A 26,120-nucleotide genomic window follows, 5' to 3' on the forward strand; every position below is an offset into this window, starting at 1 on the left:
TTTAGCAATCATCCTGCCTCAGCCTCCTGAGTTGCTGGTATTATAGGTGTGAACCACTGTGCCAGCTGTGGTATATTTTTAAAAATACTTTTTATAAAATATCTTCATTACAGCAACTTTAGAAAATTTGAATACAGAAATAAAGATAATCAGTAATCCTGCCTCCTGATGGTAACTACAGTTATTTTCCCATCTATTCATCTGGCATTTTCATATGGATGTTATAGACACTATTTTCTAATATGTGGTAATCTATCAAGAACGTCTTTCCAGCTGGACGCAGTGGCTCATGCCTGTAATCCTAGCACTTTGGGAGGCCGAGGCAGGCAGATCACTTGAACCCCGGAGTTTGAGACCAGCCTGGGCAACATGGTGAAACCCTGTCTCTACAATTAAAAAAAAAAAGATAGAAAAATTAGCTAGGCTTGATGTTGCATGCCATGCCTGTAGTCCCAGCTACTTGGGAGGCTGAGGCAGGAGTATCGTTTGCGCCTGGGATGCAGAGGTTGCAATAAGCCATGATTGTGTCACTGGACTCCAGCCTGGGTGACAGAGTGAGACCCTGTCTCTGAAAAAAAAAAAAAAGAAAAGAAAAGAAAAAGGAACATCTTTCCATGCCATTAAATATTCTTCTGCCCTATCATTATAACAATAACATATGCTTTTTCAATAGTGATAGTTTATGTGTGAATAGTCTTCAAAAAACCAAAATCTAATTGTGTTAGAATCATATCCAAGATATTTTTATTCCAGCAATTCAGAGTTATTTGGAAACTCCAGTAGTTTTTAAAGGACTTTGTGATTTTTCCAAATGTCCAGCTTTTCTTTGTGAGTGGTTCTCAAATATAAATTTGTTAAATCCACAAATTATTTTTTAAAAGCTTTTAAGGCAATTTTTGTCTACTTTCTTCTTTTAGGAACATAGAAGTAGCAAAATTAATTTGCTATCTTCTGCCTACCTATGTAGTGGTACTAACAGTGTTATGTAAGAAGCTGACCAGATTCGACCTTGTAATTCTCCAAGAGCCAAGTGATAAAATTCTATCCTTAATTTAAAATATGTTTAAGTGTAATTAGTTCTTTGTATTGGTTTCTTTTCCTCATAATAAAGCTGTCAAAGAATTCATTATTTCATTATTCTCAACAAAGTAAAGAAGCATACATAAGGAAAAAGGGAATTTCTTCGCCCTGTATTCTTGTTTTCAGTATTGTTGAGAAGTTCAAATAAATATATAAGGAACATTTTTAATTTTTCTTCTTGAGTTTTGGGTACAGTTTTATGTTCTCACATCAAGGACCATTTTCCTTTTCTCTAAACAATAGACCATGAAATCCACTGTAGTAAATAATTTCCCCTTATAATGTGTATGTGAAAAGGAATCGATGGCTTGGTTCACTTACTAACCACATGTTTTAAAAACAGCAACAAGGCCTGGCACGGTGGCTCACGCCTGTAATCCCAGCACTTTGGGAGGCCAAGGTGGGTGGATCACGAAGTCAAGAGATCGAGACCATCCTGGCCAACATGGCGAAACCCCGTCTCTACTAAAAATACAAAAAAATTAGCCGGGCGTGGTGGTGGGCACCTGTAATCCCAGCTACTCGGGAGGCTGAGGCAGGAGAATCACTTGAACCTGGGAGGTGGAGCTTGCAGTGAGCTGAGATTGCACCACTGCACTCCAGCCTGGCAACAGAAAAAGAAGAAAAAAAAACAACAACAAATGTATTTATATGCGTATATGTATATATACACATACACACACACACACACACTCTCTCTCTCTCTATATATATATATATAAATGGGTTCTCACTATGTTGTCCAGGCTAGCCTCAAATTCCTGGGCTCAAGCAATCCTCCCGCCTCAGCCTCCTGAGTAGCTGGGATTATAGGTGTGAGCCACCATCCCCAGCTACATGTCTCACTCCCCTGTACGTTTATTTCAGTTTGTACCTCATGGGGCACTTTTCTGGATTGGTGGGAATGTTCTATGTATTGATTGGAGTAGGGGTTATATGGCTTCCAATCATAGACTTAAAATCTGTGCATTTGACTGTAATTTTACCTATGAAAAAATGTGTGTAACTAAAATTATTACATAGCATGAACCTTTAGACTTAATTATAAACATTTAAGACTGAATGTTAAAGCTGCAAATGTCAGAGCTATTGTATGTAGTGCATATTTTTCCCCTGTACTCAATAGATGTTATTTTGTTATTTGTAGGTTGTGTATTTACACCAGATCTAGACCTTTATAAATTGGTTTTGCCTATTGAGAATTTAGTACGGTATTAGTAAAAACAGTACCGTTTTATTTTTTAAAAATTACTGCTATGTTTCAAATATTAATTTTTATGTTTAAAAATTCTACATACATCCAAAAATTCCAGTTGTAACATATTTTTAAGTAACTCACATCTAGAGTAAAACTTTGGCTCCTTCTCTGACCGTTCATACTTTATTTTTATCAGGTTTTGGCAAACCTTGCTTTCTTATTCATAGGTTCTTTAAAACCAGCATTTTAATGTTTTGATAATGAGAAATCCACAGTATGCATTTGGTACAAGATCTTGAAAATAGTGCAGTATACTAAAAAAGATATTTTTAAAGAGATCTAAAATTCTTCCTCTCTCCCCCAGTAGTAAATAAGTGAGTATGTCAGGTTAATATTATGGGAAACCAGAAGAGAGCTGGGGATTTGGAGGTGTTTTTTCACCTGCCTTCCATTTATAATTTTGTAGATACAGAACTGGAACAGTGAAATTCTTGCTAAGCAAAAACCTCTTATTGCCAAACCTTCTGCAAAGCTACTCTTTGTCAACAGACTGAAGGGGAAAAAATACAAAACCAATTCCTCCACTAAAGTTCTCCAAGATGCCAGTAATTCTATTGACCACCGAATTCCAGATTCTCAGAGGGTACGTTTAAGTTTTTGAGTATTGTGTTTTGAGTACCAACATTTGGGTTTTCTTGTATTCATACTGAATTTTTAGTAATTTAAATTAGACATGTAATATAAAATACCTTTGTATTCATATTTCCCTATCTTTTCTATCTTCTTCAAAATTAGAAATGGTAATTACTGTCTTAGTAGATAAGTTGCTCCCTTGTATTGGACAATAATTATTTTTCTTTTTTTTTTTTTTTCTCGAGATTGAATCTTGCTCTGTCACCCAGACTGGAGTTCAGTGGCGCAATCTCAGCTCACTGTGACCTCTGCCTCCCGGGTTCAAGCGATTCTCCTGCCTCAGCCTCCCAAGTAGCTGGGATTACAGGTGCGCACCACCATGCCCAGCTAATTTTTATATTTTTAGTAGAAACAGGGTTTCACCATGTTGGCCAGGCTGGTGTCGAACTCCTGACCTCAAGTGATTTGCCTGCCTTGGCCTCCCAAAGTGCTGGGATTACAGATGTGAAGCACTGTGCTTGGCCAATAATTATTTATTTGAGTCACTGTTGTTTGCAAAAATACTAGCAGTTATTTCACTGCATTGTCTCCCAGTAAAACCACCCTCTACTCAGCTCAGAAGGCAGAACAAATTAAATTCAGATGCTCAAGAATTTTTAAATATTAATTTAGAATGAAGAGTGTCTGTTAGCATCTACTTCTATTAGTCATATTATTGAAACTGTAATGATAGAATTACAAACTTTTGATGAAAAATGAGCCTGGGCAACATGGTGAAACTGTTTCTACCAAAAAATAAAAAGTTAGCCGGGTATGGTGGTATGTGCCTATGGTCCCAGAGCCCAGGAGGTGGAGGTTGCAGTAAGCTGAGATCATGCCACTACACTCCAGCCCAGGCAACAGAGCAAGACCCTGTTTCAAAAAAAAAAAGAAAAATGAGCATAGCAAACAGTTTATTTAATTTATTTAGAAATAAAAATATGATGGGTTTACTGATAATCAGTATCAGGGAAATCTCAAATCCAGCTACCCTATAATCTGGTAAAAGGATCAAAGTAAATTACAAAGAAGGTACTTCATATTATCAAATCCATTTATCTGCCAGGCGCAGTGGCTCATGCCTGTAATCCCAGCACTTTGGGAGGCAAAGGTGGGTAGATCTTCTGGATTTAAGAGTTCGAGATCAACCTAGCCAACATGGTGAAACCCCATCTCTACCAAAAATGCAAAAAATTATCTGCGTGTGGTGGCACACACCTGTGGTCCCAGCTACTCAGGAGACTGGGGTGGGAGGACTGCTTGAGCCTGGGACGCAGAGGTTGCAGTGAGCTGAGATTGCACCACTGCACTCCAGCCTGGGTGACAGAGTGAGACCCCATCTCAAAAAAAATAAAAAAATAAAATTGGCTGGGCACGGTGGCTCATACCTGTAATCCCAGCACTTTGGAAGGCCAAGGCAGGCAGGTCACTTGAAGTCAGGAGTTCAAGACCAACCTGGCCAACATGGCAAAACCCTGTCTCTACTAAAAATACAAAAAATAGCTGGGTGTGATGGCACATGCCTGTAATTCCAGCTACTCAGGAGGCTGAGGCAGGAGAATCGCTTGAACCCGGGAGTTGGAGGTTGCAGTGGATCGTGCCCGGGAGTTGGAGTTGGATCGTGCCACTGCACTCCAGCCTGGGCGACAGAGTGAGACTGTCTTCAAAAGAGTAAAATAAATAAAATCAATTTTTCCAGCAATGAGAGCCTTTGAAAAAAAAGTTAACCTTTTTGTTTTAAGTTAGAGATTTCTTTTGTCAGCATTTCATTTATACCTATATCCTTGTAGTGTCTTTTGTCTCAATTTCTTTCCCCCAAGTCTGTGGTATTGTTATAGAATGCCTCGATTTTTATCAGTGGTTTCTTACATAGCTTTTCTGGGATAGCTATGACTAATAAAATTAAAACTTATGGGGTATATAGAAATTCAGGGATATTTTTGTAGATCTAGAGCAGGACTGGAATTCAAGGAAGTCACGCCTTTGTTCAAAGTTTGGGGTCTTAACTAAGCTCACTTAGCTCAACTGAAAATGCCCATACTTTTGGAGCCATATGTATTTTCACGTTCACAGTCTTGAATTCTAGGCTTTTTTGCTCCTAGGAAAAAGTCTTTTGTTGGTAATTAACACATTTGACTGTGGCTTATGTATATATCATTCCCAAACCTCAAATTTAACATGTTAAAAACTTCTCTTAATCACTCCTGTTTTCCTTGTCCCAGTTAAAGGGATACCATTTACTCTGTCCCTAAGCCAGGAACCCCAGTGTCGTGCAAGATTCCCTCTTTCACTAACCACATCAAATCTACTGTGTCCCTCAGATCTGCTCTTACCCTCACCCCTTTTAAAAAATATCTGCTACCCCAGCACTTTGGGAGGCCAAGGCAGGCAGATCACCTGAGGTCAGGAGTTCAAGACCAGCTTGGCCAACATGGTGAAACCCTGACTGTACAAAAAATACAAAAATTAGCCAGGTGTGGTGGCATGCACCTATAGTCCCAGATACTCAGGAGGCTGAGGCAGGAGAATCACTTGAACCTGGGAGGCAGAGGTTGCAGTGAGCCAAGATCATACCACTGCACTTCAGCCTGGATGACAGAGCAAGATTCCGCAAAAAAAAAAAAAAAAAAAAAATCTGCTACCATGTCTTAGCCTAGTACTTACTCTCTTACCTAGACTTCAGTAGGTACCTGAACTGATCTCCCTGCCTTCATTTATTATCTCTAAACAAAACTGCTTAAAATTGACTATTGCCAGTGCTCATCTTATTTCACATAGGATAAAGTCTACATTTGTTAGTATTGCATACAAAGGCCTCTTCCCTCCTCTATACCTACCCCTACCCTTCAGTTCATCATCAATTGAATACTATCGCATATTAACCAGTATGAAACATCTCTCACCTCCAAATGTCTATTCATTCTTAAGGAGCCAACACAAATACATGCTATGAAATTTTCCCTGTTTCTCCTAAAAATTAGTTCTTCTCTCCTCCTCAGGCCCATAACACTTTTTGTATATGTGCCTCTATTATAATACATCATTATGAAAAAATTAAAATAATTACTTGTATTAAACATTGCATTAATCATTTCAGTTTTGAAGCCTTCCAAATGAAGTATAAATATAGATCTTGCTCTCCTCACAAATATTCATTTATTTGAAGTTTGTATTTTTTCAGGGTCTTCAAATCTAAGTATAATAAAAAAGACCTTAGAAATCACTATGGTAGGAAAACACCCTTGTTTTCTTTCTTAGACAGCTCTTACAAAGAGATAAGTGTCCTTAAATTCCGCTGTAGAATGTTTAAAACTGAATGCAGAGCCTGAAGTACAGGCCTGTATCACCAGTGTTTGCATAATTCAGTATCTGTAGTGGTTCTGTTACGTCTGAGGTATGTTTCTTTAGCTTCAGAAATACAGGAATTAAAAACTAGAAGTGCTTTTTGTTAGTTGGATTAAAATAAGATTTTATTACTAATATTTGCCATCTTGTATTCTTTTTCAAAATGTCAATTTTCATTTTTAATCCTCATCCTTTACCTTTTGCATTTAAATGCATCATGATGTTCATTGATGATCTAAAAATAATACTGGAATATTCAAATGAACTAGACTTCCTCTCAATATTTTAGAAAATCAGTGCGGGTACTATTGGAGATGAAGGGTTCTTTGACTTATTAAGCCGATTTCAAAGCAATAGGATGGATGATCAGAGATGTTGCTTGCAAGAAAAGAACTCCCATACAGCTTCAACAACAACTTCTTCCACTCCCCCCAAAATGATGCTAAAAAGTAAGTCATCTCTGTTTCTCCCCCGATTTTAATAGTTCTCTTTGATATTCTTGTGGTTTATTTCTGAGAATTGAGTTCCCATCATAAGAGATATAATAAATGAGCCTGAATCCAGGTATATCCGAAATGCTGCTATTATACAGTTCAAACAAGGTTTTCCCAGTTCCCTTATGTATATCTGTGTTTTTAGTCCAATGTGCTTTCTACTAACTATATTATACTGCCTCCCTAGTTTTCTTTGAAAAATCTGTTGTGGAAAATGTGACTGTGAGCCAGGTGTGGTGGTGCACGCCTATAATCTCAGCTACTTGGGAGGCTGAAGTGGGAGGATCACTTGAGGTCAGGAGTTTGAGGCTATAGTGTGCAATGATCGTGTTTGTGAATAGCCACCGCACTGCAGCCTGGGCAGCATAGTTAAAGCCTATGTCTAAAAAATATATAAAAATAAAATCTGATTTTATTTATTTATTTGAGACGAGATCTTGCTGTTAGCCAAGCTGGAGTGCCAGGCCATGATCATAGTCAGTGCAGCCTTGTGCTTCTGGGCTCAAGTGGTCCTCCTACCTCAGCCTCCCAAGTAACTGGGACTGCAGGCACACACCACCATGCCCGGCTAATTATTTTTATTTTTTGTGGAGATGAGGTCTTGCTATGTTGTCCAGGCTGGTCTCAAGCTCCTGGCCTCAAGTGATCTTCCTGCCTTAGCCTCCCAAAGTGCTGGTATTCCAGACATGAGCTACCATGCCCAGCCTTAATATAACTTTTAAAAATAAAAATGAGGAAGAAAAGTAGTTATACATACTTTATGATTATACATAAAATGTCAATACTTCATATCTGGATTAAGAAAGAAAAACAAAGACAGACTGAAGAGGAACCTATGGCTAAGGCTGAGGCTAAGGCCTGGCTGAGTTAGAAAGGACTAAAATAGGTTGCTTATATTTTTCTATTTCGGCTACCAGAAGACTTCTTGTACCATAGACCAAGACTTGCCAGCAGCACTTAACTGTTAGTTTACTAAATGATTTGTATCCAGGGCCTAGAATAAAAAACACTGTCCCACACATCCTGGTCTGAGAAATTATGTAAGAAAAACAGTTTATTCACCTTCTGAAATCTGGTCACATATCTTATAGTTACATTTTGAGTGAGCGTTAAATAGAGAAATATAGCCAAATCTGAATAACCCCCAAGTGGGTCATTTGAAGTACTCTAGGGTTCATTTTTCCCTCCCGCCAGTAAAAACCACACCCATCTAGCCAAAGCCCATCCGTGTCAGCGCTATAGCAGGAGGGCAGGGCAGGTATTGGGACTGGCAAGGCTGAAAAGATCTAGGTATATATAATAAATGTGCTTAGGTTTTTTTTTGTTTTTTTTTTTTTTTAACCTTTCGCTTTCTTCTACTATTCTTAGCACCATCTGTTCCTGTGGTATCCCCCAACACGGATGAGTTTTTAGATCTTCTTGCCAGCTCACAGAGCCGTCGTCTGGATGACCAGAGGGCTAGCTTCAGTAATTTGCCAGGGCTTCGTCTAACACAAAACAACAGCCAGTCGGTACTTAGCCACCTGATGACTAATGACAACAAAGAGGCTGATGAAGATTTCTTTGACATCCTTGTAAAATGTCAAGTATGTCTGTATGTTTTTTTCATTCTGCATACAGCTCAGATGCCACTGAGAACATTGGCAGTGTTATAATTCTCATTCAGGAAGGGCTTATTTTTTATTAGAGAGTTATTATTGTCCCTCATTCAGTAAAAAATTATTGAACACCGATTATGTTTCAGGTGCTATTCTAGGCACTGAGGACACACTTGATTTTTAAAGGATCTTACATTTTAGGAGAGACAAGTGCATATGTGTGTGTGTGTGTGTGTGTGTGTGTGTGTATAGAGAGAGAGAGTATGTGTGTGTATGTGTGTTGTATTAGGTAATCATACTTGCTATGAAGAACTTTAAAGGAGGATAAAGGGGTAGTGGATAAGCGGAGGTGTTGGTGGTAGGGGGAGTGTCTGTTTTAGGTAGGGTGGTTAGAGAAGACCTTTCTGGATTGTCATTTGAACAGAGACCTGAATGCAGTGAAGCAGTCAGCCATGTGACTATCTAGAGAAAGAGTATTCCATGCAGAGGCAGCAAGTCCCCTCTTGGATATAAAAGCTTAGCCAGTTCAAGGAATGGCAAATGTGACTGGCATGGGATGGGTAGGGGAAGGGAAGAGTCGCACAAAATGAGGATGGAGAAGTAATCAGGGCCTAGATCATCTAGGCTCTTAGAGGCCATGATAAAGTCTTGTGTTTTAGATGTATTAAGAAAGTACTGGGAGTATCCTCAAAGAGGATCCTGGCTACTGATGGAAGAATGTAGAGTGGCAAGGGTGTTAGTATGAAAACCAGCTAGGAAGATAGTATGGCAATGCAGGCAAAAAATACTGGTGATGTGGACTAGAGTGGTAACAGTGAGTAGTCAGCGTAGGGCTACATTATTAGTTATTATATCAGTTATATATTATGGTTAGTTGGCAGGATGTCTTAATAAATTGGGTAGAGGGTTTCAGGGAAAGAGAATCAAAGATTACTTATACCTTGAATAACTGGGAAATGAATGGTTCTATTTACTGATATGGAGATGACTAGAGGAGAAGCAAGTTTGGAGACAAAAAGCAAGAGTTCTGTTTTAGACATGTTAAATTTGGTAAACTGTTAGCCAGTTCAAGGAATGGCAGGTGTGACTGGTATAGACAATGAAGTAGAGGTGTTAAATAGGCAATTTGATGTGAAGTCTGGAGCCCAAGGGAGACGTAAACTTGGGAGGCATCAGCATATAGTTGGTATTAAAGCCCTGGGAAGAAATTACCTAAAGAATAGGACAGGAAGACTAAGCCCTGAGCATTTCAAAGTCTACTAGTTAGATGGAGGAAGATGAGCTGGCAAAGCAGCAACAGCCAGAGAGTTGGAAGGATACCCCGAGGGTGGGCTGGGGTGGGGTGGGGTGAGGTGTGGTGTGGTGGAAATCAAGTGAAGAGTGTATCTTAAGCAGTGCTCAACTGTGGCAAATGTTGCTAAGAACCCACTACTAGATTTGATAACATGGAGATTATAAATAATTTTGAAAGATACTGTTTCAGTGGTATGGTGGGGACAAAGGATTGAGTGGGGTAGGAAAATGGGAAGTGTGAAAGGGGAGATAGTAAATATAGAAAACTTTAATGGGTTAAATCGACCATTAGCTAGAAAAGAAATACAAGGCAAATGTGGTTTTTTCTTTTCTTTTTTGGGGTGATAACATAGTTTACAGGTGGAAACGGTCAAGTAGAGAAGAGTCAGTGATGTAGGTAAGTCTGGGGTAACTGAAGAACACAGTTTTTGTGTAGGTGAGAGAGGGAAAGCAGAGTATGCATTTGGAGATGGGAGCAAGTAGGAATTCTCTCTGGATGCTTTTGTTGTCTCACCAAAGAAAGAAGTAGTCATTAGTTAAGACTGGGGTTGGGGAGCCCTACAAATTTGAAGAGAAAGGAAGTGGGAAATAGATGACTTAGAGAAACTGAAACTAGGGGAAAGTATTAAGAATACTGTGCTGTGGAAAGAACCCACCTGAGGTTCACAGTCACTGGAAGTAAAACTGGTTGAGTGCAATTGTGTATTTATCCAGTCATAACCAGCTGCTTGAAGCAGAGATAAATCAAGACTGATATTTTGCCAGGAGAATGGGATTTAGGGGAGAGAATGGTAGTTGAAGACATGTGCCAGGAAGTGATTTTAATAATGGACTTTAGAATCTAGGCTGTAAGAAGGGAAATAAAGAAATGAAAGGTGTGAAAGTAAAAAGTAGCAGTGGTCCCAGTAGATTCAAGGAATGCTAAAGATACATAACAAACCATCAAGATCTATGAAGCAAAAATTAACAAAATTGAAGGGAGAAATGGACAGTTCTACAAAAATAGTTGAGGAATTCAATATCCTATGCTCATTAATGGATAGGACAACTAGAAGATAAGTGAGGAAAAGGAGGACTTGAATACACAGTAAACCAACTAGATTTAATGTGCATATATAGCACACTTGACCCAACAACAGCAGTGTGCACATTCTTCTGAAGTGCACATGGAACATTTTTCAGGTCGGTCCATATGTTAGGCCACAAATTCTCAACAGATTTAAAAGATAACTATCATATAAAGTACCTTCTCTGACCCCAAAGGATAAAATAAGCAATAACAGAAGGAAAACAGGAAAAACTCAAAAATTTGTGGAAATTAAACACTCTTAAACGACTAATCCATCAAAGAAGAAATCACAATGGAAACTATAAAATAGAGACAAATAAAAATAAACATACAAAAATGTATGGGACATAGCAAAGGCAATGCCAAGGGGGAAATTCATAGCCATAAATGTTTACACTAAAAAAAGACGAAAGATCTCAAGTCAACAACCTCACTTTACAACTTAAGGAACTAGAAAAAGAAGAACAAACAAAACCCTAAACTAGCAGAAGGAAAGAAAGAAAAATAAAGATTATAGCAGAAATAAATAAAATACAGAACAGAAAAAAAATAGAGAAAATCAATGAAGCCAAAACGTTTTGAAAAATAGATTAACAAAATTGACAAACTTTTAGCTAGATAGACTAATTGTAAAAACATTCAAATTACTAGAAACACAAACTTACCAAGAACAAATGATGAAGAAACAGAAAATACACCCATCGTAAGGAGGTTGCATCAGTAATCAAAAACCTCTTGCTAAAAGCCCTGGACCTGATATCTTTACTGGTGCATTCTATCAAACATTTAAAGAACTAACACTATGCCTTCTCAAACTGTTCCTTCCAAAAACTGAAAATAAAGGAACACTTCATAACTCATTCTATGAGGCCAGTATTGCCAATACCAAAGCCAGACAGACACTACAAGAAAAGTACAGATCAATATCCTTCATGAATCCAGATGCAAAAATCAACAAAATACTACAATCCAAATTCAGCAGCACATCAAAAGGATTTTACAACATGACCAAGTGGGATTTATTCCTCGGATACAAGGATTGATTGTTCAACATGTGAAAATCAATCAATGTAACACATAAACAGAATAAAGGGAAAAAAACACATATAGGAAAAAAAAATGACTAAATTCAAAATTCTTTCATGATAAAAACTTAAAAATTAGCAACAGTAGGAAACTACCAGAACATAGTAAAAGCCATATACGAAACATGCACCGCTGACATCATACTCAATGGTGACAGACTGAAAGCGTTCCTCCAAGATCAGGAACAAGATCAGAATGCAGGTTTTGGCCACTTTTATTCAATGAGGTACTAGAAATTCAAGCAATTAGGCAAAAAAGAAAAAAAGGCATTCACATCGAAAAGGACAAAATATCAATAAAATTGACAGAGGTAATCAACAAGTTTAGCAAATAGCATGATACAAAATCAACACAAAAATCAGTTGTGTGTTTATACACTAACAATGAACAATTGAAAAGAAATATAAAATTCCATTTAAAATAGCATCAAAAAAATAAAGTACTTAGGAATTAATCATTGAGGCAACAGACTTGTATAATGAAAACCACAAAACATTGCTGAAAGAGATGAAAGAAAACAAATGGAACAATATCCCATGTTCATGGATTAGAAGACTTAATGTTAAAATTTTGATACTATCCAAAGTGACCTACAAATTCAATACAATCCCTGTAAAAATCCAAATGGCTTTTTCCCCCTACAGAAATAGAAAATATAGCCTAAAATTCCTAAAATTCATATGGAACCTCAAGGGACTTCCAAATATCCAAAACAATCTTAAGAATAAAGCTTTAGGACTCACATTTTTTTATTTCAGGTTATTACAAAACTACACTAATCAAAACAGTGCTGTACTGGCATAAAGACAGACATATAGACCAAAGGAACAGAATACAGATCCCAGAAATAAACTTTTGCATGTGTGGTCAAATGATACACAACAGGGGTGCCAAGACCATTCCATGGGGGAAAGGATGGTTTTATCAACAAATGGTTCTGGGTAAACTAGATAGCCACATACAAAAAGAATGAAGTTGGACCCTTACCTAATACTATATACAAAACTCAAAGTGGATCAAAGACCTAGGCATCAGAACTAAAACTATAAAACTAAAGAGGAGCATGTGGTGGCTCACACCTGTAATCCCAGCACTTTGGGAGGCCAAGATGAGAGGATTGCTTGAACCTAAGAGTTCAAGACCAGACTGGGCAGCATAGTGAGATCCCATCTCTATAAAAAAAATTTTTTAATGGCATACACCTGTAGTCCCAGCTACACAGGAGGCTGAGGTGGGAGGATCACTTGAGCCTAGGAGTTCAAGGCTGCAGTGAGCCATGATCATGTCACTGTGCTCCAGCTTAGGCCACAGAGTGAGACCCTGTCTCTAAAGGAAAAAAAAAAAAGGAAAGCCTCATGGCATTGGGTTTGGCAGTGATTTCTTGGTTATAAAACCAAAGGAGCAGGGAACAACAACAACAAAATAGACAAAATGGACTTAAAAACTTGTGCATCAAAGGACATTATCAACAGTAAAAAGGCAACTCAACATAAAATACTTGGAAATCACATATCTAATAAAGGATTAATATCCAGAATATATAGAGAACTCCTAAAACTCAACAAAAACCAACCTGATTCAAAAATGGGCAAAGAACTGCAAGAGGCATTTCTATAGAGATAACAAGAGGCTAGAATATGATCACGGGAGCCAAATGGCTAATGCCGAAGTGAAGGATGAGAACACTCAATCAGAGGAAGTCTAGGAACTGAAGTGCCAAGTGTTGGGTTAATTGGAGGACATTGAAATTATCAATTTATGACAGGAGAAATGAGTGAGCCATGTATGTGTGGAGGCGGCACCGACTTAGGAGGGCAGTAAATAACTGCATCCTCTGAGGGTTGTGGGATTAAATACTCAGGGATCTATGTGCTTATCACAGTCCCTAACAATGTAGTGGGTATTCAAATATCAGCTATCACACTTCTATTCTTATTCTTGAGCTACAATGCCAGAAACTGTGGTGTATACTTGTAAGTACATGTATTTTTTATTTGACAAGTAGCATGTCTAATGTAAGAATCATAATACTCAAACTTGAAAGAAAAATTCAGAGACCAGGTACGGTGGCTCATGCCTGTAATCCCAGCATTTTGGGAGGCCAAGGCGGGCAGATCACTTGAGGTCAAGAGTTCAAGACCAGCCTGGCCAACACGGTGAAACCCTTGTCTCTACTAAAAATAAAAAAATTAGCCGGGTGTGGTGACACATGCCTGTAGTCCCAGCTACTGGGAGGCTGAGGCAGGAGAATCAGTTGAACCTGAAAGATGGAGGTTGCAGTGAGCCAGGATCACACCACCGTACTCCTGCCTAGATGACGGAGCGAGACTGTGTCTCAAAAAAAAAATCAGTCTGGGCTATTTCTTTTTTCTTTTTTTTTTTTTTTTTGAGACAGAGTCTCGCTCTGTCGCCCGGGCTGGAGTGCAGTGGCCGGATCTCAGCTCACTGCAAGCTCCACCTCCCGGGTTTACGCCATTCTTCTGCCTCAGCCTCCCAAGTAGCTGGGACTACAGGCGCCCGCCACCTCGCCCGGCTAGTTTTTTTTTGTATTTTTTAGTAGAGACGGGGTTTCACCGTGTTAGCCAGGATGGTCTCGATCTCCTGACCTTGTGATCCGCCGGCTATTTCTTAACAGATTTAACTGCCTAAGACAGAGGCAGGCAAACTTTTCCTGTTAAGGGCCAGATAGAAAATATATTAGGCTTTGCAGCCTATATGGTCTCTGTTGCAACTGCCCAACTCTGCCATTTAGTAGGGAAGCAGCCATATAGATAGTATATAAACAGATGTATTGATGGGAAAATGAAAATGACTTCATCTACAGAAGCAGGCATTGGGTTACAGTTTGCTGTCACCTAGCCTAAGATGCGATTTTTTTAAGGTAGTTCCTCATGGGTTTGTACATATTTCTAAAGGTTTGTTAAGTTCCACTGTTGATGCCTGTTAGATTATAACCTTGAACTGTCATACTTAGATAGAGTTGACCTTGTGTTTTATCTCAGATTTTTTGTGACCAATTATAATTAAAACAGTATGACTTAATATAATGCACTTACTAAACCCATGAAGCAGCTATACCTATATAAGTCATTTTAAAGGAAAAATTGTATGCAGTTTCAGGTTTAAAGATTATTTCAGAAATCAGGCTGGGAACTAAAGAAAACAATGTAAAAACAAAGATTAATTTCTGAGAAGCCCCAAATAAGTTTACAACTGTGTTTTCTTGGTATGACTGACAGAGATATAACATAGCTTGGTGCTTTCTTTCCCACAGGATGTCTTTTAATCTCTTTCTCATACACTTTTAGGGATCCAGATTAGATGATCAAAGATGTGCTCCACCACCTGCTACCACAAAGGGTCCGACAGTACCAGATGAAGACTTTTTCAGCCTTATTTTACGGTCCCAGGCAAAGAGAATGGATGAACAGAGAGTTCTTTTACAAAGAGATCAAAACAGAGACACTGACTTTGGGCTAAAGGACTTTTTGCAAAGTAATGCTTTGTTGGAGTTTAAAAATTCAGGGAAAAAATTGGCAGACCACTAGTTACTATAGATGTATTTTTTTTTCCTTTCAGAACACGGTAAGGAAACAATCTATTAATTTTTTCCTTAAAAGGAGAATTTATAGCACTGTAATACAGCTTAAAATATTTTTAGAATAATGTAAATAGTTAACCTTCAGTAGTCTATTAAGGCATTACTACTTCTCTGGACACGCGCATGTTTGAGGGTGGAGGTGTCCTGTAAAGGTGCTTCATCGTCTGTGATTACTTGGGATGTGTTCTTTGGCAGCTTGTTAGGTTACTTTACCTAGTGTTTGTAAAGTAGGAAGTTAAGTGAATCATAGATTAGAATTTAATCCTCTTATGGAAATAATTTTTTAAAATCTTGACAATGGCATTTTTTTTTTACACATAACCATGGATGTAGTGGGAAACAATGCTGTTTAGTAAAAATAATGTACTTGATCAATGTAAAAAAGCATATAAAATAGTCTTATTAAAAATCTAGTTTTTTTTTTTTTCTCCATGAAAATCTATTTTCAATATTTTTTAGGCCAGTGAGTATAAAAGAAACTCTGCTTCTTGGGCTGGGCATGGTGGCTCATGCCTGTAATCCCAGCACTTTGGGAGGCTGAGGCAGGAGGATCCCTTAAGGCTAGGAGTTCAAGACCAACCTGGGCAACATAGTAAGACCCCCGTGTCTACAAAAAATAAATCAGCAGCCAGGCGCGGTGGCTCATGCCTGTAATCCCAGCATTTGGGAGGCCTACGTGGGTGGATCACTTGAGGTCAGGAGTTTGAGACCTTCGTGGCCAACATGGCGAAACCCCATCTCTACTAAAAATACAAAAATTAGCTGGCCATGGTGGCATGCACCTGTAGTTTCAGCTACTTGGGAGGCTGAGGCAAGAGAATCGCTTGAACCCCTGGGAGGCTGAGACTGCAGTGAGCCGAGACCAGCCACTGGAGTCCAGCCTGGGTGAAAAAGCAAGACTCTGTCTCAAAAAAAAAAAGAAAAAAGATAGCAAGCATGCTGGCACACACCTGTAGTCCCAACTACTTAAGAGGCTGAGCCAGGAGGACCACTTGAGCCCAGGAGGTGGAGGCTGCACTCCAGCCTGGGTGACAGAACAAGACCCTGTCTCTAGAAAACAAGTATCTTTTGTGTGTTTTGGGCTATTTGTTTAAAAAATATATATATTTAAAATGGTCTCTTCTGTTCCATAATACTGCTGTAAAACAAACTTTTCTAAGTTCCAATATAAAAAAAACAAAAAACACCATGTGGTTAGGTCAAGAACCTAGGACACATAAATAGAAAACGGATGAAAACTCACAAAAATTAAGTATAAAAGATGTCAGCTAGAACATTAGTTGTCATTAAGCCTTGTCTTCCTTATCCCAGATACTGAAGGCAGTTTACAAGGGGATAACAAAGTAACTGTAGCAAAAGACAAGTATGGGACAGACCAGGGCCTGGAGTAACACTGCATCACAGACTGCAAAAGCCCACGCTTGGAACAAGTTGCCAACTTGTTCCACTCTCCTTGCTTCTGACTGTGCACAGCTGGGATAGGATCTGGGGATGTGGACCCCTATTCTTTCAAAAAGTCATTCAGGTGATTTGGATGGGCAAATAGAAATATTTATCTAAATGGCCAATGTTTTTTAAAGAGAGAGTCATAATCTGGAATTAAAGTGCTCAGCCAAAAAAAAAAAAAAGTACTAAATTAAAACCTGGATTACATTATGTTTTACGTATACTATAAGGTGTGATGTCCTGGATAGCATTTTAAAAACTCAGGTAAGTTAAGTTTCATGGGGTTCTTATACGAAAATTCAGTAAGACAGTATACCAAACCACAATGTAAAAAGTTTATTTTGTGTATATAATAGTTCTTACAGCCTGTAAACATTCAACATTAAACATTGTTTTTAATAGCTGTCTATCTACCCTGTTCTGATTTTCCTAAAAGCTTCACACTATATAGGCTGGGCATGATGGCTCACGCCTGTAATCCCAACACTTTGGGAGGCCAACAAGGGCAGATCACTTGAGGTCAGGAGTTCGAGACCAGCCTGACGAAACCCCGTCTCTACTAAAAATACAAACATTAGCCAGGCATGGTGACGCACACCTGTAATCCCAGCTACTTGGGAGGCTGAGGCAGGAGAATCGCTTGAACCCGGGAGGTGGAAGTTGCAGTGAGCCGAGGTTGCGCCACCGCACTCCAGCCTGGGCGACAGAGCAAAACTCTCAAAGTAAAATTAAATTTTAAAAAAGCTTCACACTATAAACCTTAATTTTAATGACATATTGGCTAGTCAATAAGCCTTATCTCTTTTCTGATAATAAACTGGCCCTGATGTGTTCAATTTGCTTTCATATTTAAGTCTTTCCTGAATTGCTGTCGTCATTCAACAGCAGCTGCACGTTGCCTTGCTAGCTGTCAAAGTAGATTTCATCCCCAAATGGATATCTGTAATGAAAGCATACAAAGGTGAAATTTTATTTAAAATTTTTTAAAAAGAATTTGTTTTTGGATTAAAAGGCATGCAAGCAGCTTTAATTCCATCCACAGTTACAGTCTATCACCTGGGGCATTCACTGCTTTTCAGAGTCGGATCACAGTTCAAAAGACAGCTCTCACCTTGGGGTCAGTGTGAACATGTCTTGTCCCCAGAGGACTACTTTATATGCATGGATGTTCACAAATTTATTCTAAACTGCAGGTGTCTGTCAGGATTCATTTGTTATATGCCCTCTGTGTTAAAAATCTTAAAATCCTTTTGCACTTCTTAGAAAAAATAACCTTTCTGATGAAATACTAAAGATGTTTGCAATATTAAACTAGAATATATTAACATGTATAATTTTTTTTGAGACAAGGTCTTGCCCTGTCACCCAGGCTGGAGTACAGTGGCTAGATCATAACTCACTGCCACCTCGCCATCTTCTTCTCTCAGCCCTCCAAGTGGCTGGGACTACAGGTGTGTACCACCATGCCTGGCTAGTTTTATTTTTAGTAGATAGCCTTGAACTCCTGAGCTTAAGCCATCATCCTCCCTCGACCTCCCAAAATGCTGGGATTGTAAGCATAAGCCACTACGCCTGGCCTAAAATTAAATTGTTACAGGCACATAAGTAACACTTCCTGGATCCAAAAATGTGCATTCTGCATTTCGTATTAAAATGAAAAAGCAAATGCTTGGGATACAAATATCTGCATGAAAATTTAAAGACTTTATTCCTGACTGGTATCATTTTTAGTAAGCAGTTGAACATAACTTGTAGTGTGAATATGGTTAAAACAAAGGACACCTGATGTCTGTGAAATCTGCTAAGGACAGGTACAAAATTTATGAATTGCTTTTTAAACAGTTTAAAATGAGGAATGCTTTTGATAATAAGAAAGACTAATGTAAAGTGCTGACTGATGTCCTGTCTGCAGTTAAGGAAGACACCCAACTTTTCTTCCTCATTATGGTATTCTCTGTGTACAGATTTCTAAAAATGCAAACTTCCTATGGACAAGACAATATGATCTGCTATAATATAAATTAAGATATGATAATATGCTAGGATTCTGAGTAACATGAAAAATAGGTCTTATAAACAGCCCATATACTTCATTTGGTGGGGGAAAAGAATAATGTCATTTTCAGTCGACTGACTCTGTAAAACAGATTACCAATGTTATCTAAATTGCCCTGGCAGTCTTCAGTTTTCTCTAAGTAAACATAAAGTAAAAGTGACAATAAGGATGCAGGTGTAGTAATAGCTGCAGAAAAGATGAAACTACGAAGCCACAATGGCCTGTGGGCAGGCTACATAGAGACAAGCTGAGGTGTCAGACTGATCCTGGTAACGACACTCCATGGCTGCATGAAGATGCTGGAGACACCAAGTGGGTGGCCTGAACTCTAGTGGATTCCACTAGGCAACGTAAGTTGGTTAGTGGGTTCCTGTAAGTGCCTGTAACAATAAAATTTCTTTTTCAATGTCCCCAATTCAAACTGGTCTCCTTAACTATCCAGAATCAGTGATGCCTGCCATCTGTTCATCTTAAACACTTCCTACTTTATGGGATGTAAATATCAAAGAGAAGATGAAATTAAAAGCTTTTATATACATACATGTGTTTGTTAATTCTAATTGTCAGTAAAAATGTGAATGTTGAAGTTGGCACCTTTGTAGTAATCAGAATACTTGCAGAGAAGAGAAAGAGAGTGAAGAGTATACTTTACAGAGCTCGAAGGAGACTTGAGGCTGTCGTTTGTGCTGGTGTTCCTCTAGCCACAGGGGCTGCTGACCGGATCCTGTCCACGTGGTCCAGCCACACCACTTGTGGGGCTGTATGTGCTGCCTTGGTCCGGGCTGCCCACGGCTTCAGACTTGAGCTGGGCCTTTTCCACTGCAGGTGAACCTTCTGTATTCCCCGATGTGTCTTGGCCAGAGACAGGCTTGGCAGACTGGCTGCTTTCAGTACTGCTTTCTTTCAGTGTGCCTTCCCCCAGGATTCCACCTATCTCCTTGGGCTTTGTATCCAAAACAGGTGATTTCTGCTATAAAGTACAAAATTACATTTTAACTGTTTAATGTAATGTGAAGTCTTAGTAATCAAACATATCTAAAAAGTTCCCACCCTAATCTGTTGTAGCAAGCTCCAAACTCTTTCAAATCCAGGGTCCAGTGCTAAGTTATAATTATGTAAATGTTATTATACCTCACCAAACTCCACTGTACTCCCATGGAGGAGTGGGAACACTTAGGGCCTACTGGGTGGTCTAGTGGCCCAGCTTAGAAGGCGTCAAGAGAATTGGTCATCAGTATTGTTAGCTTCTCTAGCCTGGTGAGAATAATTCATTTGACAAATATTTATTGAGCATATATTAAGTTCTAGGTGTTAGGGATACAGCAGGAACAAAATACATAAAACTGTTCTCACTGGAACTTATATTTAGGTTAGAAGAAAATCACACAAGTATCATATATATGTTGAATTAAAGAGGCTATGTAAAAAAAGCAGAGAAGATATGACTGCTGAATGTGGGGTGGGCTGGTAGGGTCAAATTATAGTTTAAATCAGGGTGGTCTGAAAACATGATATGGCATCCAGCCAAACTTAAAGTTTTGTAAGTGAAGGAGAAATAAAATCCTTTACAGACAAGCAAATGCTGAGAGATTTTGTCACCACCAGGCCTACCTTACAAGAGCTCCTGAAGGAAGCACTAAACATGGAAAGGAACAACCAGTACCAGCCACTGCAAAAACATGCCAAAATGTAAAGACCATCAATGCTAGGAAGAAACTGCATCAACTAACAAGCAAAATAACCAGCCAGCATCATAATGACAGGATCAAGTTCACACATAACAATATTAACCTTAAATGTAAATGGGCTAAATGCTCCAATTAAAAGACAGACTGGCAAACTGGATAAAGAGTCAAGACCCATCTCACGTGCAGAGGCACACAAAGGCTCAAAATAAAGGGATGGAGGAAGATCTACCAAGCAAATGGAAAACAAAAAAAGGCAGGGGTTGCAATCCTAGTCTCTGATAAAACAGACTTTAAACCAACAAAGATGAGGAGAGACAAGGCCATTACATAATGGTAAAGGGATCAATTCAACAAGAAGAGCTAACTATCCTAAATATATATGTACCCAATACAAGAGCATCCAGATTCATAAAGCAAGTCCTTAGAGACTTACAAAGAGACTTAGACTCCCACATAATAATAATGGGAGACTTTAACACGCCACTGTCAACATTAGATCAATGAGAGACAAAGTTAACAAGGATATCCAGAAATTGAACTCAGCTCTGCACCAAGTGGACCTAATAGACATCTACAGAACTCTCCACCCCAAATCAACAGAATATACATTCTTCTCAGCACCACATCACACTTACTCCAAAATTGACCACATAGTTGGAAGAAAAGCACTCCTCAGCAAATGTACAAGAACAGAAATTATAACAAACTGTCTCTCAGACCACAGTGCAATCAAACTAGAACTCAGGACTAAGAAACTCAATCAAAACCACTCAACTACATGGAAGCTGAACAACTTGCTCCTGAATGACTACTGGGTACATAACGAAATGAAGGCAGAATAAAGATGTTCTTTGAAACCAATGAGAATAAAGATACAACATACCAGAATCTCTGGGACACATTTAAAGCAGTGTGTAGAGGGAAATTTATAGCACTAAATGCCCACAAGAGAAAGCAGGAAAGATCTAAAATTGACACCCTAACATCACAATTAAAAGAACTAGAGAAGCAAGAGCAAACACATTCAAAAGCTAGCAGAAGGCAAGAAATAACTAAGATCAGAGCAGAACTGAAGGCGACAGAGACACAAAAAACCCTCCAAAAAATCAATGAATCCAGGAGCTGGTTTTTTGAAAAGATCAACAAAATTGATAGACCGCTAGCAAGACTAATAAAGAAGAAAAAGAGAAGAATCAAATAGACGCAAAAAAAAAATGATAAAGGGGATATCACCACCGACGCCACAGAAATACAAACTACCATCAGAGAATACTATAAACATCTCTATGCAAATACCTTAGAAAACCTAGAAGAAATGGATAAATTCCTGGACACATACACTCTCCCAAGACTAAACCAGGAAGAAGCTGAATCCCTGAACAGACCAATAATGGGCTCTGAAATTGAGGTAATAATAGCCTGCCAACCAAAAAAAAGTCCAGGACCAGATGGATTCACAGCAGAATTCTACCAGAGGTACAAGGAGGAGCTGGTACCATTCCTTCTGAAACTATTCCAATCAATAGAAAAAGAGGGAATCCTCCCTAACTCATTTTATGAGGCCAGCATCATCCTGATACCAAAGCCTGGTAGATACACAACAAAAAAAGAAAATTTTAGACCAGTATCCCTGATGAACATCGATGCAAAAATCCTCAATAAAATACTGGCAAACCAAATCCAGCAGCACATCAAAAAGCTTATCCACCATGATCAAGCAGACTTCATCCCTGTGATGCAAGGCTGGTTCAACATACACAAATCAATAAATGTAATCCAGCATACAAACAGAACCAAAGACAAAAACCACATGATTATCTCAATAGATGCAGAAGAGGCCTTTGACAAAATTCCACAGCCCTTCATGCTAAAAACTCTCAGTAAATTCGATATTGATGGAACGTATCTCAAAATAATAAGAGCTATTTATGACAAACCCACAGCCAATATCATACTGAATGGGCAAAAACTGGAAGCATTCCCTTTGAAAACTGGCACAAGACAGGGATGCCCTCTCTCACCACTCCTATTCAACATAGTGTTGGAAGTGCTGGCCAGGGCAATCAGGCAGGAGAAAGAAATAAAGTGTATTTAATTAGGAAAAGAGGAAGTCAAATTGTCCCTGTTTGCAGATGACATGATTGTGTATTTAGAAAACCCCATTGTCTCAGCCCAAAATCTCCTTAAGCTGATAAGCAACTTCAGCAAAGTCTCAGGATACAAAATCAAGGTGCAAAAATCATAAGCATTCTTATACACCAATAACAGAGATCCAAATCATGAGTGAACTCCTATTCACAATTGCTTCAAATAGAATAAAATATCTAGGAATCCAACTTACAAGGGATGTGAAGGACCACTACAAATCACTGCTCAATGAAATAAAAGAGGACACAAACAAATGGAAGAACATTCCATGCTCATGGATAGGAAGAATCAATATTGTGAAAATGGTCATACTGCCCAAGGGAATTTACAGATTCAATGCCATCCCCATTAAGCTACCAATGACTTTCTTCACAGAATTGGAAAAAAACTACTTTAAAGTTCATATGGAACCAAAAAAGAGCCCACATTGCCAAGACAATCCTAAGCCAAAAGAACAAAGCTGGAGGCATCATGCTACCTGACTTCAAACTATACTACAAGGCTACAGTAACCAAAACAGCATGGTACTGGTACCAAAACAGAGATACAGACCAATGGAACAGAACAGAGCCCTCAGAAATAATGCCACACATCTACAACCATCTGCTCTTTGACAAACCTGACAAAAACAAGAAATGGGGAAAGGATTCCCTATTTAATAAATGGTACTGGGAAAACTGGCTAGCCATATGTAGAAAGTTGAAACTGGATCCCTTCCTTACACCTTATACAAAAATTAATTCAAGATGGATTAGAGACTTAAATGTTAGACCTAAAACCATAAAATCTCTAGAAGAAAACCTAGGCAATACCATTGAGGACTTAGGCATGGGCAAGGACTTCATGTCTAAAACACCAAAAGCAATGGCAACAAAAGCCAAAATTGACAACTGGAATTTAATTAAACTAAAGAGCTTCTGCACAGCAGAAGAAACTACCATCAGAGTGAACAGGCAGCCTACAGAATGGGAGAAAAATTTTGCAATCTACTCATCTGAGAAGGGCCAATATACAGAACCTACAAAGAACTCAAACAAATTTAGAAGAAAACAACAACCCCATCAAAAAGTGGGCAAAGGATATGAACAGACATTTCTCAAAAGAAGACATTCATACAGCCAACAGACACATGAAAAAATGCTCATCATCACTGGCCATCAGAGAAATGCAAATCAAAACCACAATAAGATACCATCTCACACCAGTTAGAATGGCGATCATTAAAAAGGCAGGAAACAACAGGTGCTGGAGAAGATGTGGAGAAATAGGAACACTTTTACACTGTTGGAGGGACTGTAAACTACTTCAACCATTGTGGAAGACTGTGGCGATTCCTCAAGGATCTAGAACTAGAAATACGATTTGACCCAGCCATCCCATTACTGGGTATATACCCAAAGGATTATAAATCATGCTGCTATAAAGACACATGCACACGTATGTTTATTGCAGCACTATTCACAATAGCAAAGACTTGGAACCAACCCAAATGTTCTTCAATGCAGACTGGATTAAGAAAATGTGGCACATATACACCATGGACTACTATGCAGCCATAAAAAAGGATGAGTTCATGTCCTTTGTAGGGACATGGATGCAGCTGGGAACCATCATTCTCAGCCAACTATCGCAAGAACAGAAAACCAAACACCGCGTGTTCTCACTCATAGGTGGGAATTGAACCATGAGACCACTTGTACACAGGAAGGGGAACATCACACACTGGGGCCTGTCATGGGGTGGGGGAGGAGGGAGGGATAGCATTAGGAGATATACCTAATGTAAATGATGAGTTAATGGGTGCAGCACACCAACATGGCACACGTATACATATGAACACACCTGCACGTTGTGCACATTTACCCTAGAACTTAAAGTATAATAAAAAATAATTAAAAAAAAAAAAAGCATGATATGGCTAGGCATGGTGGCTCACACCTGTAATCCCATAACTTTGGGAGGCCAAGGTGAGAAGACTGCTTGAGGCCAGGAGTTTGAGACCAGCCTGGGTAACAGCAAGACCCCATCTCTACAAAAAATAAAAAATATTAGCCAGGCATGGTGGTATATGCCTATAGTCCTAGTTTCTAGGAAGGCTGAGGCAAAAGATTCGCTTGAGCCCAGGATTTTGAGGCTGCAATGAGCTATGATCACTGCATTCCAGCCTTGACCACAGAGTGAGACCTTGTCTCCAAAAATAATAAAAATGAGTAAAGGTCTGAAGACAGTAACCATATGATATATGAATGAATACTGTAGAGCGAATGAACAGGAGGTACAAAGGCTCTCAGTTCAAGGAACAGTCAGGAGCCCTTGTGGCTGAAGTAGAGTGAGCATGGAGGAAGAAGAGGTGACCAGAGAGGTAGTGGATGTGGGGGAAGGGGAGACCAAGGAGGCTTCTAGGCCATTGTGATAAGTGGCTTTCCCCTCAAGTGAGACAGGAAGTCACTGGAAGACTTCTGAGATAGGTGACAGGTAATTATTAACTATAAAAGCTGGAAGGAGCATCTTAAGGTCTTGTTTTTTTGTTTGTTTGTTTTGGTTTGTTTTTTTTTTTTTTTTTTGAGACGGTGTCTTACTCTGTCACCCAGGCTGGAGTGCAATGGTATGATCTCGGCTCACTGCAACCTCTACCCCCTGGAATCAAGCAATTCTCCTGCCTCAGCCTCCCAAGTAGCTGGGATTACAGGTGCGCACCACATAATGCCTGGCTAATTTTTTTGTATTTTTAGTACAGATGGGGTTTTGCCATGTTGGCCAGGCTAGTCTTGAACTGCAGACCTCAAGTGATCTGCCTGCCTTGGCCTCCCAAAGTGCTGGGATTACAGGCGTGAGCCACTGCACCTGGTCCATCTTAAGGTTTTCTAGATACATGTAGATGTGTTTATTTTTGTACGAACTCTATGGGAAGGGGTTCTATAATTTCCCAGATTCTATTATGTTCATAACTATTTCAAAGGTTTAACAGTTGCAACTTAAACATTTCAAATGACAATACAAATTCCTCCCTCAAACAGAAATGGAAATGTCCCTTCAAAAGGCTGATAATGGTGAAACACTTCTCACCATTCTACAGGTAAAAAGTATAGTCTAGCCAGCCAATGACACCGAAGATTTGGGGAAGCAATGTTTTTTATCCCGGCCCCAGCCCACTCTTCCATCCAGCTAATCCTTTAGGGCCCTACAGTGCCTTCCCTAGAGCTCTGGGCCTTCAGTGATGCCTCCTCTCTGATCTCTTCAAAGATAGAAATTTCTGTCATGCTCACATGCTGGCTTCCTATGAAGGTTCGTATGAATTACCATCTGTTCTAACAAACTACTGTTGAATTGTATTTTACATAAAAGT

The 26,120-nt window shown here is 39.0% G+C and overlaps 2 protein-coding genes across 9 annotated transcripts in view; one reads left to right on the plus strand and one right to left on the minus strand.

The window, feature by feature from the left end:
* The window catches only part of GPSM2 (G protein signaling modulator 2), a 55,525-nt gene extending 39,680 nt beyond the window's left edge, over nucleotides 1-15,845 (plus strand). For 2 of the 3 annotated variants that reach the window (XM_025384724.1, XM_025384713.1), the window contains exons 12-15: nucleotides 2,745-2,921; nucleotides 6,585-6,744; nucleotides 8,158-8,375; nucleotides 15,144-15,845. In XM_025384724.1, the coding sequence (XP_025240509.1) occupies nucleotides 2,745-2,921; nucleotides 6,585-6,744; nucleotides 8,158-8,375; nucleotides 15,144-15,383 (795 nt within the window). In that variant the 3' untranslated portion in view covers nucleotides 15,384-15,845. The remainder of the gene's footprint in view (nucleotides 1-2,744; nucleotides 2,922-6,584; nucleotides 6,745-8,157; nucleotides 8,376-15,143) is intronic. The other variant, XM_025384731.1, reaches the window with a different exon arrangement.
* CLCC1 (chloride channel CLIC like 1) overlaps nucleotides 15,381-26,120 on the minus strand; it is a 39,638-nt gene continuing 28,898 nt past the window's right edge. For 4 of the 6 annotated variants that reach the window (XM_025384746.1, XM_025384783.1, XM_025384765.1 and 1 more), the window contains one exon: nucleotides 15,381-19,908. In XM_025384746.1, coding sequence (XP_025240531.1) covers nucleotides 19,636-19,908 — 273 coding nt within the window. In that variant the 3' untranslated portion in view covers nucleotides 15,381-19,635. The remainder of the gene's footprint in view (nucleotides 19,909-26,120) is intronic. The other 2 variants (XM_025384755.1, XM_025384793.1) reach the window with 2 other exon arrangements.

This window comes from Theropithecus gelada, chromosome 1 (genome assembly GCF_003255815.1).
Source record: "Theropithecus gelada isolate Dixy chromosome 1, Tgel_1.0, whole genome shotgun sequence".
Taxonomy (NCBI): Eukaryota; Metazoa; Chordata; class Mammalia; order Primates; family Cercopithecidae; genus Theropithecus; species Theropithecus gelada.